Genomic DNA, 17770 nt, shown 5'->3' on the forward strand with positions numbered 1-17770 from the left:
AATTTGATGCACTTTTACTAATTTAATTATTTAAATAACAATTGCAATTTGCATTTTACTTGTTGACCGTTCACAAAAAAGAAAGAAACTGAAAAAGAAAGATGAATGAAATAATTGATTGATGCTTGTTCTCTATGAATGAAGTTAATGTTGTTGTTGTTTTTTTTGAGTTATTTGCATTCTCACTAGTGACGTCAGATTTGTTTTGCTCTTGCAGGAATTAATGTATGTTTTGTTTTTGGTGTGTTTGTTATTGTTTTGCTAGTATGGGGAGGTGTATTTGTTTTTGTTTTTCTGTTTATTTACATTTTTTGTTGGTGTTTTCAGTAATTTTGATGTCACAATTGTTTTGATGCTTTGTTTGCAATAGAGTTTTCAAAGCTAATTTAATAATTCAAGTTTTTTGTACTTTTTGTTAATGAAATTAAAGTATTAGTTGTTGTAATTAAACAGATTTTTTACAATTTATTAATAGGTTTATTATAAATAATAAATTAAAACATTTTTTCTCGTTAAATTAGGAATTGTGTGAAAAGTTTTTAAAAGAAAACTGAAGCTGGAGCAGCAGCATAACTCAAGGGAGCAGAGTAGGCCAAAGGATGAGAATAAGCTAAGGGTGAAGAATAGGCAGCAGCGTATTTGGCAACAACAGGAGCAGTATAAGCAGCAGCTACAGGGGCAGTGTAAGCAATAGTTTTGGCAACAACTGGCGCAGCTACAGGAGCAACAACAGGCGTGGAGACAATACCATTGTGATTGCGGGCAATATATTGACTACTGGTGGCAGTAACAACACCAGCAGGGGCAGCAACTACAGCAGCGGCTGGAGCAGTATAAGCCAAAGGAGCACCAATCAAACCAGGTTTGGCAGCAGCACAGGCAATCAAAGCGAAGATGACAACAGCCTTTTGAAGAATAATCGAAAATAATTATAGATTGGAAATCCAAAAGTTTTTTCCAAATATAAACTTACGAATTTGAACATGTTGATTAAAATTGTTGAAATGTAAAGTTTACCGTTAGAAGATAGAGACGTGTTTGATACAAATTTAAACCTTAAGCCAAACTATTTATAATGTTTAAGTTTAAAACACAAATTGCAACAATTTAGAATGTAGTAAAATCAAAACATAGACTAAAAATTACAATTTAAACTAAAAATTATTTCAAATGTTTAAATATTTTTAAAAAATTTTAATGTAAATCATGATTTTATCATGCACAAAGCATACAACCATCAAAATTATTCAAACTATCTATATACTAAGCATGTTATAAATTTAACGGTAATGTTTATAAATGTAAACAAAAGCTAGGTCAGTTTTAACCTTTAAAATAATGAATTTGTTGTTGTAAATGTGAACAGCTGTTGCTGGTTAAATTGGTTAAAATAAAATTATATTGATTAAAAATACCAGTATAACAGTATTAAACAAAATTCTTACAACAATTTCCATTCAAGAACAGGGTCATTTTTATATGACGACCAATTTAGTGTTAACTAGATATTGTTTAAAGTAATAGTATAAATACTAAAGACTTTCAAGCACTTAACATCAGTTATCATATACGATTTACTAAATCACATTAAAATTTCCACAAAATGTTTAAATTCATCACTGTTATCTTCGCCTTGATTGCCTGTGCTGCTGCCAAACCCGGTTTGATTGGTGCTCCTTTGGCTTATACTGCTCCCGCTGCTGCTGTAGTTGCTGCCCCCGCCGGTGTTGTTACCGCCACCAGTAGCCAATATATTGCTCGTAACCACAATGGTATTGTCTCCACTCCTGTTGTTGCTCCAGTAGCTGCTCCTGTTGTTGCCAAGACTGTTGCCTACACTGCTCCTGTAGCTGCTGCTTACACCGCCCCAGTTGTAGCCAAATACGCTGCTGCCTACACTCATCCTTTGGCCTACTCTGCTCCTGTAGTTGCCAAATATGCCGCCGCTTACTCTCATCCTTTGGCCTATTCAGCTCCTTTGACTTATGCTGCTGCCCCAGCTCCAGTTTTGTTTTAAAAACTGTTTTCCGAAATGGATAATTGATATGATTTTATGAATAAAATAAAAATAATAACTTATTAAGAAAAAAATCTAAATTTTGTGCATAATTGGTTAAGATATAAGTAATATCCCCAGAACCCATTCTTTGACCATATTTTCGCATATACATACATACATATTTTTCACATATGTATAATAATTTCCCAAAACATTCTGCATATTAAATGAAAGGTCTTCAGCTAACTATTCTAATCAAAATTCTGAAAAAATAAACTCTTTCGGAACTTTGTTCATATCTTCGTTATTAATAGAACGATTTTTTCTGTGTATAGAAAGATCCTCGAAAGCAAGTCTGAGAGATATCTGGAGTCCTGAGAAATTGGATTTTAACAAACAAACAAACAGATTGATCATAGCCTAATCGCCACCATTATCTGTTGATGAAAATTTGAAGTAATGTACCAAAATTTTTCTCCATAGTCAGTTCAACAGTGTCTGTATGTATGTCGAAATCGCCAGAAAACGAAGGTTCCGATCTTTATACACACTATGAAGAACATCACTAGTATAGCAAACTATAGTAAATTTTGACAAGTAAGCGTCTTATATTCGGCTATGCCGGATCTTATTTACCACAGCGTATGTTGAAAATCAAAGTTAGTTTTCAACAAATAAGAAATTATAGTCGGGCGAGGCCAACCATATAATGCCCTACACCAGCTATAGTAATAAAATGTTATTTAGTTTTCATAGTAAAGCATTTAAGTTGAATGGTACCTTGTCTCAGATATACTTAAGCCATTCATTGTCGAATAAAATTGTGGATATTTAAGTCATATTTTGAAGGAGGCTTTGTATAGGGACTAGGGTCAAATGAAGCCCTATCATTATTCAAATCATCAGGGTCATCAAGGCTGGTATAGAACTCGGTTTTGCAGCATTTTGTCGAGATACGAGTATATTAAATATAATTATGAGCTTAAGAGCCCTATTCGGGGGGTTCAGTTGTATGGGGGCTAGCTGAAATAATGGACCGTTCTTAACCGATTTGAAAAGGCTTCATCCCTGGGACAATAGAAGATCATGTACCAAATATCATTGAATTATCTTTAAAATTGCGACCTGTAGTATGATTACAAGGTTTACATGGACGGATGGTCAGACGAACGGACAGACGAACGGACATTAAAAAATGATTCTAACCCGATTAGTACACTTTAAGGTGGGTATAGGAACAATATTATTGTGCGTTACAAACATCAGCACAAACCCAATATACCCTCCTCACTAAAGTGATGTAGGTTATAAAAACGGTCCCATTTAAGGGCTTAGATCTGAGTACAATTTGAAATTTTGAGAATTTCAAAAAGTGTATAATATATTCTAAATTTTGATATAGAACTTTTGGTTTCTATATAGCGAATTTCATAGCTATACTTGAATTTTTAAGCCTATTATAAGCATTAAAGTAATTTTCTAAAGGAGATTTGACAAGGTAATCGAGTCGAAGGGTTAATTTTTCCCTACACTTTTATTTTGAAGCCAGTTATGAGCCATAAAGACATTTTCTCAACAAGACTTCTTATGGGGGGTAGGGTCAATTCTAGTCATGTGTTAGAAACACAATGACGAAATCAATTTTTGATGGCAAAAAAATTTAAACAATTTTAAAAATAGTATTTTGTTTTAATAAATTAGTTTTATTTTGTTCATAAAATCAAATCAGTTATCAGTCTTGCGGAACAGTTTTTAAAAGAAAACTGGAGCAGGAGCAGCAGCATAAGTCAAAGGAGCTGAATAGGCCAAAGGATGAGAGTAAGCGGCGGCATATTTGGCAACTACAGGAGCAGAGTAGGCCAAAGGATGAGTGTAGGCAGCAGCGTATTTAGCTACAACTGGGGCGGTGTAAGCAGCAACAGGGGCAGCTACTGGGGCAACAACGGGAGCGGTGGCAATACCATTGTGGTTACGGGCAACAAATTGGCTACTGGTGGCAGTAACAACACCAGCAGGAGCAGCAACAACGGCAGCGGGAGCGGTGTAAGCCAAAGGAGCACCAATCAAACCGGGCTGGGCAGCAGCACAGGCAATCAAGGCGAAGATAACAGTGATGAATTTGAACATTTTGTTGAAATTTTAATGTGATTTAGTAAATCGTAAATGATAACTGATGTTAAGTGCTTGAAAGTCTTTAGTATTTATACTAATTTTTTAAACAATATATAGTTAACACTAAGTTGGCCCTCATATAAAAATGACCATGTTCTTCAATTAAAACAGTTATAAGAATTTTTGTTTAATACAGTTATGTCGCTATTTTTAATCAATATAATTTTATTAAATCATTTAAAACGCAACAGCTGTTCACAGTACAACAAAAAATTTACAGTTAAAAGTTAAAACTGACCTAGCCCACTTAAAAATACTCATGAGTAGTATGTTTTGAATTGATGGTGTTATGCTTAAAGCATAATTAAACCATGATTTACATTGTAAATCATAGTTTAAATATGCGTTAAGCATAACACCATCAATTCAAAACATACTGCTTATGGGTACTTTTTAATGGACTAGGTCAGTTTTAACTTTTAACTGTGAGTTTTATGTTGTAGCTGTGAACAGCTGTTGCTTCGTTAAATTGTTTAAAATAAAATTATATTGATTAAAAATACCAGTATAACTGTATTAAGCAAAATTCTTACAACAATTCGCATTCAAGAACAGGGTCATTTTTATATGACGGCCAACTTAGGGTTAACTATTGTTTAACAATAAGTATAAATTCTAAAGACTTTCAGACACTTCATATCAGTTATCTTTAACGATTCACAAAATCACATTAAAATTTCCACAAAATGTTCAAATTCATCACTGTTATCTTCGCCTTGATTGCCTGCGCTGCTGCCAAACCCGGTTTGATTGGTGCTCCTTTGGCTTATACTGCTCCCGCTGCTGTTGTAGCTGCCCCCGCCGGTGTTGTTACTGCCACCAGTAGCCAATATATTTCCCGTAACCATAATGGTATTGTCTCCACCCCTATTGTTGGTCCAGTAGCTGCTCCTGTTGTTGCCAAGACTGTTGCCTACGCTGCTCCTGTAGCTGCTGCTTACACCGCCCCTGTTGTAGCCAAATACGCTGCTGCTTACACTCATCCTTTGGCCTATTCTGCTCCTGTAGTTGCCAAATATGCCGCCGCTTACTCTCATCCTTTGGCCTACTCTGCTCCTTTGACTTATGCTGCTGCTCCAGCTCCAGTTTTGTTTTAAAAACTGTTTCCCGTGATAGATAATTGTTGTGATTTTATGAATAAAATAAAAATAATTTATTAAAACAAAATATTAATTAATCTGTTTAAATCTTCTTGGATATTTTTAAAATTATATTAACACATGGCACTTATACAAATCGGAGCCTATTAAGCTATGTCCGTCTGAAGGTCTGTAAATAAATATTCCAAAGACCCCAGATGTGTTCGGCGGCTAAATTTTCAATAATTTTATCACAAATGCTTTGGTGAGCTTTGCTATTTAAGAGCAGTGAAATCGGTCTATATATAATGGTCATATAAGCAAAATTTTTTCACTACAACAACAACATATACACATGTTTTATTACATAGAACATTTAACACAGTTAACAGCTGTAATCAGGGATGGAAACAATTTATAAATGAAATAAATTTTAATTAAAAACAAGTAGGAAAGTATAGTCGGGCATGACCGACCATATGATACCCTACACCACTGAATATGTTAAAAATTTGGATTATATTTAATAACAAAGCATTTAAGTTGTTTACCTTAATTCCGAAATATTTTAACAATTTGTTCAAAAAAGTTGGTCCGAAAAACACGTATTGTCCAAATTTCATCAAAATATCTCGAAAATTGCGACCCGTTTTTTGTTAAATAAAATTGTGTACATTTAAGTCATATTTCGAAGGGGACTTTGTATAGGAGCAAGCGTTAAATGAGACCCTATTTTCAAAAAATTCATCAGGGTCATGAAGGCAACTATAGAACTTGCTTTTGCAGCTTTTTGTCGAGATACGAGTATATTGAACATAATTATTAACTTAAAAGCCCTATATTCGGAGGGTTCAGTTAAATGGGGGCTAGGTCAAATATTGGACCGATGTTATCCATATTCAACAGGATTCGTCTCTAGTACAATAGAAGATAATTTCATTGAATTATCCGCAAACTTGCGACCTGTACTTTGATTACAAGGTTTACAAGCCTTTTTCGGGATTCAGTTGTATGGGGGCTAGGTGTAATAATGGACCGATCATAACCATTTTCAATAGGGTTCGTCACTGAGACAATAAAAGATCATGTACTAAAATTCATGCAATTATCCTCAAAAATGTATTTTGATTACAAGGACAAGGACGGACATAGCTAAATCGACTCAGAAAATGATTCTAAGCCGATTGATATAAGTACTTTATGTTGGGTATAGAAACAATATTATTGTGCGTTACAAACATCACCACAAACCCAATAAACCCTCCCCCACTAAGGTGGTGTAGGGTATAACAAGTAGAAATCAATAGACGGGCAGGGCAGAACATGTTATATCCTGCACCATTGAGTGCAGGGTACCTTAATTTCGACATTTTTTAACAATTTTACAAAGAAGTGTTTTTCTGAAAGAGGGTTAAGAGGGGGGGGGGGGGGGGGGCAAGGTTAAATAAGTGCCCATCTTTATACATTATGGTAAAGAGATTTATATTTACAAATAGGGTGGGGTTGTATGAAGACTAAATTTAAAAAAAATAGAATTTCGATTTTCTTTCTTTAAATTCTTTCTAGACAGAATGTTTGTATATCCACTGAAAGGTCCTTCGAATATTTTTCTTTTGATATGCATATTGTTAGACATACAAAACATTTACGATACTTTTTCGACTCTTAAATATTAATTTCAAATACTTTTTTTGAGTGCTATCTATTAACAAACTAATTTTAATCATATTTTGTTTTAATAAATTATTTTTATTTTATTCATAAAATCACAACAACTATTTATCTGGAGAAGCAGTTTTTAAAATAAAACTGGAGCTGGGGCGGCAGCATAAGTCAAAGGAGCTGAGTAGGCCAAAGGATGAGAGTAAGCGGCGGCATATTTGGCAACAACGGGAGCAGAGTAAGCCAAAGGATGGCTATAGGCAGCAGCGTATTTGGCTACCACAGGGGCGGTGTAAGCAGCAGCTACAGGAGCAGTGTAGGCAACAGTCTTGGCAACAACAGGGGCAGCTACTGGAGCTACAATGGGAGCGGTAGCAATACCATTGTGGTTACGGGCAATATATTGGCTACTGGTGGCAGTAACAACACCAGCAGGGGCAGCTACTACAGCAGCGGCGGGAGCAGTATAAGCCAAAGGAGCACCAATCAAACCGGGTTTGGCAGCAGCGCACGCAATCAAGGCGAAGATAACAGTGATGAATTTGAACATTTTGTTGAAATTTAAATTTGATTTAGTAAATCGTAAATGATAACTGATGTTAAGTGTCTAAAAGTCTTAAGTATTTATACCATTTTTTTTTTTAAATATTTAGTTAACACTAAATTGGTCTTCATATAAAAATGACCCTTATCTTGAATTGAAATTATTGAAAGAATTTTGTTTAATACAGTATTGGTATTTTGAATCAATATAATTTTATTTTAACCAATTTAACCAACAACAGCTGTTCACAGTTACAACAAAAAACTGTATAGTTAAAATTAAAAAACTGACCAGCCCACTTAACAATACTCATGAGCAGTGTGTTTTGAATTGATGGTGTTATGCTTAAAGCATAATTAAACCATGATTTACATTTCTTTAAAATAAGTGTAAAATTATTTGTTTAAATTAGCAAGTAAGCCAATAAACCCCTCAGTATTAATAAAAAAGTGTTATTTTATACACTATTAAATTTTCTTAATTTTTATCAAAAACATTTCTATGCTCATAACTAACTAACTAACTAACTAACTAACTAACTAACTAACTAACTACTAACTAACTAACTAACTAACTAACTAACTAACTAACTAACTAACTAACTAACTAACTAACTAACTAACTACTAACTAACTAACTAACTAACTACTAACTAACTAACTAACTAACTAACTAACTAACTACTAACTAACTAACTAACTAACTAACTAACTAACTAACTAACTAACTAACTAACTAACTAACTAACTAACTAACTAACTACTAACTAACTAACTAACTAACTAACTAACTAACTAACTAACTAACTAACTAACTAACTAACTAACTAACTAACTAACTAACTAACTAACTAACTAACTAACTAACTAACTAACTAACTAACTACTAACTAACTACTACTAACTAACTAACTAACTAACTAACTAACTAACTAACTAACTAACTAACTAACTAACTAACTAACTAACTAACTAACTAACTAACTAACTACTAACTAACTAACTAACTAACTACTAACTAACTAACTAACTAACTAACTAACTAACTAACTAACTAACTAACTAACTAACTAACTAACTAACTAACTAACTAACTAACTAACTAACTAACTAACTAACTAACTAACTAACTAACTACTAACTAACTAACTAACTAACTAACTAACTAACTAACTAACTAACTAACTAACTAACTAACTAACTAACTAACTAACTAACTAACTAACTAACTAACTAACTAACTAACTAACTAACTAACTAACTAACTACTAACTAACTACTAACTAACTAACTAACTAACTAACTAACTAACTAACTAACTAACTACTAACTAACTAACTAACTAACTAACTAACTAACTAACTAACTAACTAACTAACTAACTAACTAACTAACTAACTAACTAACTAACTAACTAACTAACTAACTAACTAACTAACTAACTAACTAACTAACTAACTAACTAACTAACTAACTAACTAACTAACTAACTAACTAACTAACTAACTAACTAACTAACTACTAACTAACTAACTAACTAACTAACTAACTAACTAACTAACTAACTAACTAACTAACTAACTAACTACTAACTAACTACTAACTAACTAACTAACTAACTAACTAACTAACTAACTAACTAACTAACTAACTAACTAACTACTAACTAACTAACTAACTAACTAACTAACTAACTAACTAACTAACTAACTAACTAACTAACTAACTAACTAACTAACTAACTAACTAACTAACTAACTAACTAACTAACTACTAACTAACTAACTAACTAACTAACTAACTAACTAACTAACTAACTAACTAACTAACTAACTAACTAACTAACTAACTAACTAACTAACTAACTAACTAACTAACTAACTAACTAACTAACTAACTAACTAACTAACTAACTAACTAACTAACTAACTAACTAACTAACTAACTAACTAACTAACTAACTAACTAACTAACTAACTAACTAACTAACTAACTAACTAACTAACTAACTAACTAACTACTAACTAACTAACTAACTACTAACTACTAACTAACTAACTAACTAACTACTAACTACTAACTAACTAACTAACTAACTAACTAACTACTAACTAACTAACTAAATAACTAACTAACTAACTACTAACTAACTAACTAACTAACTAACTACTAACTGACTAACTAACTAACTAACTAACTAACTAACTAACTAACTAACTAACTAACTAACTACTAACTAACTAACTTACTAACTAACTAAACTAATTAACTAACTAACTAACTAACTAACTAACTAACTTACTTAACTAACTAACTAATTAACTAACTAACTTACTAACTAACTAACTGACTGACTAAGTACGTAAAAGTACCAAAAAGTTCCCTTTCATAGATTTTTCATTAACTATGGTCCCTATGGGCTCAATTTTATATTTCTAAGTTAATTATTAAACAAAATTCAAAAAGTCATTTTCTGAAGGAGGGTTTGCATGGGAAGTCAAACAAGGTTCGATCAATACAAAAATCGGTATAAATAAGTTTGCGGTAATCCTTAGTGATACTGGTAATTCTTTAAACAATAGGCCTTATTTGACCCCATACCAACCCTTCTTCAGAAAATGACTTCAATTCCATATTTTCTTAATTATAAGAATATCACTATGAAATTCTGCATAAATAACTTTTACTCCAGACAATCAGTTTTTGAACAATTTTGTATTAAGAAAATGATCAATCACGTCGCCAATTGCTATTCATGCGTTTTACTCATGAATAGACATGGTTTTCTAATCAATTAATAAATGGTACAGTTCCTATATAAAATACTTCCAAAAAACATCTCCAAACTTGAAAAACGGTGCTAAACTAAAATCGAAAATATGTTTGCCGATGAAATGCACACATATTTCCCCAGGCTACTTAAACATCATATATGTCATTATAAAGGCCTCAGCTTCTGCTTTCTAAATCCATGGAGAAACTTAAAATCGGTTGCTGACTTAAAGGTACAAAAACACGAGTTTTTATCCGTATCTCAAGATGTTGGAGGTGCTTGATAAATTTCAAAAACAGAATGTTATTCTACTCGCATCATCCTTTCAGAAAAATAGTATCACTTCCCAGGTACTTATTTTTATCGCATAGTGTTATTCCAAGCTTAGTAATTTTAACGAAAGTGAATTGGAATATATTATTTCTTCGATTTCTGTTAATAGAAATACAAATATTTGAACTAAATTTTTGAAATATTTTAGCAAGGTCAAGTTTAAAACGAATTTATAACTTTCAGTTTAAGGTTAAACTAAAGGTATTTTTATGACAACCATATATAACCTAAATAAAAAATTTATTTTACGTCATTGCTGGACATGAAGCAATATTATAAGAACCAACAATTCTTGTATATGACGAAATTCATATAGTCTTAATAACGAATTTAACACCTACAATCGAAACTATATTCTCATTCACATCACGTATGAACAAGTAGTAGTTTACAAAAAAAAAATTACGTTTACCAGCTAATAACGTTTAGAGTAGTAATAACATAAACTATAGTTAATAGTCCCCAAAATATATATAAAACTCGTGCAGTATCTAGCAAACATCATTTCATTTACTGTATTTCAACAGCAAACAAGAAATTTTAAAAATCCTCAAAAAAATGGCCAAATTCGTAAGTTCAAGAGAGAAAAACTCATCTAAAGAAAAAAATTAACAAAATCTATTTTCATTATACAGATCATTGTCTTGTGCGCTTTCATTGCCTGCGCTGCTGCTAAACCCGGTGTTGTAGCTCCCTTGGCTTATACCGCTCCCCTTGCTGCTGCTACTCCTTTGGCTTACTCTGCTCCTTTGACCTACGCCGCCACTCCTTTGGCTTATGCTAATGCACATTTGGATGCCGCTTATGCCAGCAGCCGTGTTGATATCAAGCAAAACTACAATGCTGCCGTTGTCCCGGCCACTTATGCTGCAGCCCCTGTAGCTACTCATTTCGCTGCTCCCGTTGCCCCAGTAGCTCCTCTTAAATACACTGCTGCCCCTGTTTTGTTGTAAATTTAGAGTTCCTTGATGTTGTTACGAAATAAACTATATAGTCTGTGATTTATCGTATAATACAAATGTATGTTTTATTAATTAATAGAATGTAACCTACTAAGAAATAGCTATCTAAAGTCCTTTGGAGAATTTTTGCTAGGACCAATAGGTGAAAAGTTAAACTCTAGTGTAACCTCTAGTTGAGTTCTAGTTCAATTCTAGTTCACTTCTAGTTCAGTTCTAGTGCAGTTCTAGTTCAGTTCTAGTTCAGTTCTAGTTCAGATCTAGTTCAGTTCTAGTTCAGTTCTAGTTCAGTTCTAGTTTAGTTCAGTTCTAGTTCAGCTCTAGTTCAGTTCTAGTTCGGTTCTAGTTCAGTTCTAGTTCGGTTCTAGTTCAGTTCTAGTTCAGCTCTAGTTCAGTTCTAGTTCAGTTCTAGTTCAGTTCTAGTTCAGTTCTAGTTCAGTTCTAGTTCAGTTCTAGTTGAATTCTAGTTTAGTTCTAGTTCAGTTCTAGTTCATGTTCTAGTTCAGTTCTAGTTCAGTTCTAGTTCAGTTCTAGTTCAGTTCTAGTTCAGTTCTAGTTCAGTTCTAGTTCAGTTCTAGTTCAGTTCTAGTTCAGTTCTAGTTCAGTTCTAGTTCAGTTCTAGTTCAGTTCTAGTTCAGTTCTAGTTCAGTTCTAGTTCTAGTTCAGTTCTAGTTCAGTTCTAGTTCAGTTCTAGTTCAGTTCTAGTTCAGTTCTAGTTCAGTTCTAGTTCAGTTCTAGTTCAGTTCTAGTTCAGTTCTAGTTCAGTTCTAGTTCAGTTCTAGTTCAGTTCTAGTTCAGTTCTAGTTCAGTTCTAGTTCAGTTCTAGTTCAGTTCTAGTTCAGTTCTAGTTCAGTTCTAGTTCAGTTCTAGTTCAGTTCTAGTTCAGTTCTAGTTCAGTTCTAGTTCAGTTCTAGTTCAGTTCTAGTTCAGTTCTAGTTCAGTTCTAGTTCAGTTCTAGTTCAGTTCTAGTTCAGTTCTAGTTCAGTTCTAGTTCAGTTCTAGTTCAGTTCTAGTTCAGTTCTAGTTCAGTTCTAGTTCAGTTCTAGTTCAGTTCTAGTTCAGTTCTAGTTCAGTTCTAGTTCAGTTCTAGTTCAGTTCTAGTTCAGTTCTAGTTCAGTTCTAGTTCAGTTCTAGTTCAGTTCTAGTTCAGTTCTAGTTCAGTTCTAGTTCAGTTCTAGTTCAGTTCTAGTTCAGTTCTAGTTCAGTTCTAGTTCAGTTCTAGTTCAGTTCTAGTTCAGTTCTAGTTCAGTTCTAGTTCAGTTCTAGTTCAGTTCTAGTTCAGTTCTAGTTCAGTTCTAGTTCAGTTCTAGTTCAGTTCAGTTCAGTTCTAGTTCAGTTCTAGTTCAGTTCTAGTTCAGTTCTAGTTCAGTTCTAGTTCAGTTCTAGTTCAGTTCTAGTTCAGTTCTAGTTCAGTTCTAGTTCAGTTCTAGTTCAGTTCTAGTTCAGTTCTAGTTCAGTTCTAGTTCAGTTCTAGTTCAGTTCAAGTTCAGTTCTAGTTCAGTTCTAGTTCAGTTCTAGTTCAGTTCTAGTTCAGTTCTAGTTCAGTTCTAGTTCAGTTCTAGTTCAGTTCTAGTTCAGTTCTAGTTCAGTTCTAGTTCAGTTCTAGTTCAGTTCTAGTTCAGTTCTAGTTCAGTTCTAGTTCAGTTCTAGTTCAGTTCTAGTTCAGTTCTAGTTCAGTTCTAGTTCAGTTCTAGTTCAGTTCTAGTTCAGTTCTAGTTCAGTTCTAGTTCAGTTCTAGTTCAGTTCTAGTTCAGTTCTAGTTCAGTTCTAGTTCAGTTCTAGTTCAGTTCTAGTTCAGTTCTAGTTCAGTTCTAGTTCAGTTCTAGTTCAGTTCTAGTTCAGTTCTAGTTTCAGTTCTAGTTCAGTTCTAGTTCAGTTCTAGTTCAGTTCTAGTTCAGTTCTAGTTCAGTTCTAGTTCAGTTCTAGTTCAGTTCTAGTTCAGTTCAGTTTAGTTCAGTTCTAGTTCAGTTCTAGTTCAGTTCTAGTTCAGTTCTAGTTCAGTTCTAGTTCAGTTCTAGTTCAGTTCTAGTTCAGTTCTAGTTCAGTTCAGTTCAGTTCTAGTTCAGTTCTAGTTCAGTTCTAGTTCAGTTCTAGTTCAGTTCTAGTTCAGTTTCTAGTTCAGTTCTAGTTCAGTTCTAGTTCAGTTCAGTTCAGTTCTAGTTCAGTTTAGTTCAGTTCTTAGTTCAGTTCTGTTCAGTTCTAGTTCAGTTCTAGTTCAGTTCTAGTTCAGTTCTAGTTCAGTTCTAGTTCGTTCTAGTTCATTCTAGTTCAGTTCTAGTTCAGTTCTAGTTCAGTTCTAGTTCAGTTCTAGTTCTTTCTATTGTCAGTTCTAGTTCAGTTCTAGTTCAGTTCTAGTTCAGTTCTAGTTCAGTTTCTAGTTCAGTTCTAGTTCAGTTCTAGTTCAGTTCTTTCAGTTCTAGTTCAGTTCTAGTTCAGTTCTAGTTCAGTTCTAGTTCAGTTCTAGTTCAGTTCTAGTTCAGTTCTAGTTCAGTTCTAGTTCAGTTCTAGTTCAGTTCTAGTTCAGTTCTAGTTCAGTTCTAGTTCAGTTCTAGTTCAGTTCTAGTTCAGTTCTAGTTCAGTTCTAGTTCAGTTCTAGTTCAGTTCTAGTTCAGTTCTAGTTCAGTTCTAGTTCAGTTCTAGTTCAGTTCTAGTTCAGTTCTAGTTCAGTTCTAGTTCAGTTCTAGTTCAGTTCTAGTTCAGTTCTAGTTCAGTTCTAGTTCAGTTCTAGTTCAGTTCTAGTTCAGTTCTAGTTCAGTTCTAGTTCAGTTCTAGTTCAGTTCTAGTTCAGTTCTAGTTCAGTTCTAGTTCAGTTCTAGTTCAGTTCTAGTTCAGTTCTAGTTCAGTTCTAGTTGTTCAGTTCTAGTTCAGTTCTAGTACAGTTCTAGTTCAGTTCTAGTTCAGTTCTAGTTCAGTTCTAGTTCAGTTCTAGTACAGTTCTAGTCAGTTCTAGTTCAGTTCTAGTTCAGTTCTAGTTCAGTTCTAGTTCAGTTCTAGTTCAGTTCTAGTTCAGTTCTAGTTCAGTTCTAGTTCAGTTCTAGTTCAGTTCTAGTTCAGTTCTAGTTCAGTTCTAGTTCAGTTCTAGTTCAGTTCTAGTTCAGTTCTAGTTCAGTTCTAGTTCAGTTCTAGTTCAGTTCTAGTTCAGTTCTAGTTCAGTTCTAGTGCAGTATTAGGGCAGTACTAGTTTAGTTCTAGCTCAGTTTAAAACGTTATTTAGGAAACAATTGTGATGAATGTAACGGGAAAAAGTTCTGTAAAACATAGCGAGTCTAGATCCATAATTGACCTTACTTCCCATAAAAGGTCTCATTCGGAAAATTGTTTTACCGATGGCTTAAAATACCACTATATAAAAAAACATTGACATAAACAAGTTTTATAGGAACTAAAATCTTCCTTTTAAATTTTATGAGAATTGGTGCATAATTGATCCTACTCCCCCATAAAAAGTAGGTATAGCTTTAAAATTTGAGATTAACAAGATAAATAGGAACTAAAACCTTTCTTTCAAGTTTTATAAGGATTGATCCATAATTGATCCTACTCCTTCAAAACCAGTTTCATAGAAACTGAAATCTTTCTACCAAATTTCATGAGAATCGGTCGATAAATGACCCTACTTTTTATTTAAGGTCCGCTTTAGAAAATTACTTTTACGCTCATTACTGTCTTAAAATGCTAGTATAGAGATGAAATTCGATATAAAAATGTTGCACGCTAGTTAGCGAGTTCAATTTTAGGCCTTGTGGCCCATTGTCGTACCCTTAGAATTACCATTCCCTTATGTTGAGAGTTTATTTCGTGAGAACCAGCCGATCATATTTACTATTGACACATCTCTGAGACAGTTCATATCATGCATCTTGTACGGCTGGGCAGTCATACAGAAGGCGTTGTACCGATTCCTCTTCTTTCTCATCCAAACAACTTCTGCAATAGCTATAACGTGGGTAGCCCATATGTACCGACATATGTCCAATCATACAGTGCCCAGTAATTATATCCATGAGAAGCCTAATCGAGTTCTTACTAAAAGACAGGGGAGTCCTGCTCCTATCCTTTGTCGGAGTGGGCCAGAGCAATGTGGATATTCTATATGTGGTGATATTTGAGCACCTAAGTTCTGTCTCATTATAAAACTAAATAGTAAAAACATTTACTAAAATCACTTAACACATTTTGCATATAAACTCTTACATTTTCAACTGATTTTATATGTAAATCATGTTTGAAATATGCACAAAGCATACAACCAGCAAACGATTCGTACTGCTTAGTAATTTCAAGTGAGTAATGCTTAAATTTTTGTTGTAAGTGTGAACAGCTGTTGATATGAATTGATTTAATAAAATTAGTGTTTTTTTATGGGGAATTCTTGTGTTTTATCACAAGAACATGGTTATTTTCTATGATGGTCATTTCACTTTTAAACCGTTATTAATATGTAAACTTTAAAACCAATTTTTAGTATAAATATGTTCACATCAATTGCTAAAAGTATCATTAACAATTCTTAACTTGTTAACGTTAAATCTAAATCAAAACAAAATGTTCAAATACGTAAGTTTATTAGACTTCCATTTTCAACTCGAAAGATAACTAATAATTTTGAATTTATCCTTTTAGGCCGTTGTCATCTTCGCTGTCATTGCTTGTGCCGCTGCCAAACCCGGTTTTGTAGCTCCTTTGGCTTATGCTGCTCCCGCTGCCGTTGTTGCTGCCCCCGCCGGTGTTGTCACCGCCACCAGCAGCCAATTTGTTGCCCGTAACCACAATGGTATTGCCACCGCTCCCGTTGTTGCTCCAGTAGCTGCCCCTGTTGCTGCCTACACTGCTCCTGTAGCTGCCGCCTACACTGCCCCAGTTGTAGCCAAATACGCTGCTGCTTACTCTACTCCTTTGGCCTACTCTGCTCCTGTTGCTGCTGCTTACAGCGCTCCTTTGACTTATGCAGCCACTCCTTTGGCTTATGCTAATGCTCATTTGGATGCCGCTTATGCCAGCAGCCGTGTTGACCTTAAGCAAAACTACAACGCTGCCGTTGTCCCCGCCACTTATGCTGCTGCCGTAGCTCCTCTTAAATACACTGCTGCCCCCGTTTTGTTGTAAATTTAGATTTTGTTAATGATGCTTACGAAATAAAATAAATGATCTGTGATATTCCTATTTTAAAATTATTTAGTTTTTTTCTTTCTTAAGACAATTTCAGTTTTATCTTTTTAAATTAATAATTATAATCAAAACTCTCTATCTTAAAATACATATCTAAGATCGAACAAAGTTGTTTATATACAAAATCGGTCCATAAGCCACGATTATATAAGCAAAATTCCGAAACTACTTATTAAAATATTAAGTAGATTTTTTGTTAAATACTCCCTCTAGAATATTGCTATTAGCTGGAAAATAACTCGCAAACAGTTTTTTTATTTTTTCCAAAAGATCGAAAAATATCAAACTTGACCCTCTATTACTCATAAGTTCATGGCCGATCTAGTTGAAACATCTAGTCTATAGTCTAGCCTATAGTCTAGTCTATAGACTAGTCTATAGTCTAGTCTATAGTCTAGTCTATAGTCTAGTCTATAGTCTAGTCTATAGTCTAGTTATAGTCTAGTCTATAGTCTAGTCTATAGTCTAGGTCCATAGTCTAGTCTATAGTCTAGTCTATAGTCTAGTCTATAGTCTAGTCTATAGTCTAGTCTATAGTCTGGTCTATAGTCTAGTCTATAGTCTAGTCTATAGTCTAGTCTATAGTCTAGTCATAGTTAGTCTATAGTCTAGTCTATAGTCTAGTCTATAGTCTAGTCTATAGTCTAGTCTATAGTCTAGTCTATAGTCTAGTCTATAGTCTAGTCTATAGTCTAGTCTATAGTCTAGTCTATAGTTAGTCTATAGTCTAGTCTATAGTCTAGTCTATAGTCTAGTCTATAGTCTAGTCTATAGTCTAGTCTATAGTCTAGTCTATAGTCTAGTCTATAGTCTAGTCTATAGTCTAGTCTATAGTCTAGTCTATAGTCTAGTCTATAGTCTAGTCTATAATCTAGTCTATAGTCTAGTCTATAGTCTAGTCTATAGTCTAGTCTATAGTCTAGTCTATAGTCTAGTCTATAGTCTAGTCTATAGTCTAGTCTATAGTCTAGTCTATAGTCTAGTCTATAGTCTAGTCTATAGTCTAGTCTATAGTCTAGTCTATAGTCTAGTCTATAGTCTAGTCTATAGTCTAGTCTATAGTCTAGTCTATAGTCTAGTC

General features: G+C 33.7%; 5 protein-coding genes across 5 annotated transcripts; 2 read left to right on the plus strand and 3 right to left on the minus strand.

Moving 5' to 3' along the window:
* Positions 1-524: 524 nt before the first annotated feature.
* On the minus strand, positions 525-1084 carry LOC119606084 (cuticle protein 38-like). The gene is made up of 2 exons (XM_037959467.1): positions 974-1084; positions 525-905 (listed from the first exon to the last, which is right to left on the minus strand). The coding sequence occupies exons 1-2, from the start codon at positions 983-985 to the stop codon at positions 540-542; spliced, it is 378 nt and encodes a 125-aa protein (XP_037815395.1). The 5' UTR covers positions 986-1084; the 3' UTR covers positions 525-539.
* A 475-nt stretch (positions 1085-1559) lies between these two features.
* Positions 1560-2036, plus strand: LOC119606075 (cuticle protein 12.5-like). Its single transcript, XM_037959459.1, has one exon. The coding sequence runs from the start codon at positions 1604-1606 to the stop codon at positions 2015-2017; it is 414 nt and encodes a 137-aa protein (XP_037815387.1). The 5' UTR covers positions 1560-1603; the 3' UTR covers positions 2018-2036.
* A 1661-nt stretch (positions 2037-3697) lies between these two features.
* On the minus strand, positions 3698-4189 carry LOC119606085 (cuticle protein 21-like). Its single transcript, XM_037959468.1, has one exon. The coding sequence runs from the start codon at positions 4124-4126 to the stop codon at positions 3752-3754; it is 375 nt and encodes a 124-aa protein (XP_037815396.1). The 5' UTR covers positions 4127-4189; the 3' UTR covers positions 3698-3751.
* Positions 4190-4808: 619 nt separating this feature from the next.
* On the plus strand, positions 4809-16691 carry LOC119606105 (calphotin-like). Its single transcript, XM_037959490.1, has 6 exons — positions 4809-5256; positions 11057-11131; positions 11197-11510; positions 15763-15803; positions 16016-16077; positions 16144-16691. Exons 1-6 carry the CDS (start codon positions 4858-4860, stop codon positions 16624-16626), a joined length of 1374 nt encoding a protein of 457 aa, XP_037815418.1. The 5' UTR covers positions 4809-4857; the 3' UTR covers positions 16627-16691.
* LOC119606076 (cuticle protein 16.5-like) lies at positions 6977-7507 on the minus strand. The gene has a single exon (XM_037959460.1). The coding sequence runs from the start codon at positions 7460-7462 to the stop codon at positions 7049-7051; it is 414 nt and encodes a 137-aa protein (XP_037815388.1). The 5' UTR covers positions 7463-7507; the 3' UTR covers positions 6977-7048.
* Positions 16692-17770: the final 1079 nt, after the last annotated feature.

The sequence above is a fragment of the Lucilia sericata genome, unplaced genomic scaffold (assembly GCF_015586225.1).
Source record: "Lucilia sericata isolate MDLA Ls3-8-SP2 unplaced genomic scaffold, ASM1558622v1 Contig000551F_arrow, whole genome shotgun sequence".
Classification (NCBI taxonomy): domain Eukaryota; kingdom Metazoa; phylum Arthropoda; class Insecta; order Diptera; family Calliphoridae; genus Lucilia; species Lucilia sericata.

What these genes read in the sequence shown, in the direction of transcription:
- LOC119606075 (XM_037959459.1), top strand. Translation starts at nt 1,604, where the DNA reads ATGTTTAAATTCATCACTGTTATCTTCGCCTTGATTGCCTGTGCTGCT.
- LOC119606085 (XM_037959468.1), bottom strand. Translation starts at nt 4,126, where the DNA reads ATGTTCAAATTCATCACTGTTATCTTCGCCTTGATTGCCTGTGCTGCT.
- LOC119606105 (XM_037959490.1), top strand. Translation starts at nt 4,858, where the DNA reads ATGTTCAAATTCATCACTGTTATCTTCGCCTTGATTGCCTGCGCTGCT. An exon ending in ACTGCTGCCCCTGTTTTGTT is followed by an intron (nt 11,511 to 15,762) that starts GTAAATTTAGAG and finishes ATATGCACAAAG; the next exon opens with CATACAACCAGCAAACGATT. An exon ending in GTACTGCTTAGTAATTTCAA is followed by an intron (nt 15,804 to 16,015) that starts GTGAGTAATGCT and finishes AATTGCTAAAAG; the next exon opens with TATCATTAACAATTCTTAAC.
- LOC119606076 (XM_037959460.1), bottom strand. Translation starts at nt 7,462, where the DNA reads ATGTTCAAATTCATCACTGTTATCTTCGCCTTGATTGCGTGCGCTGCT.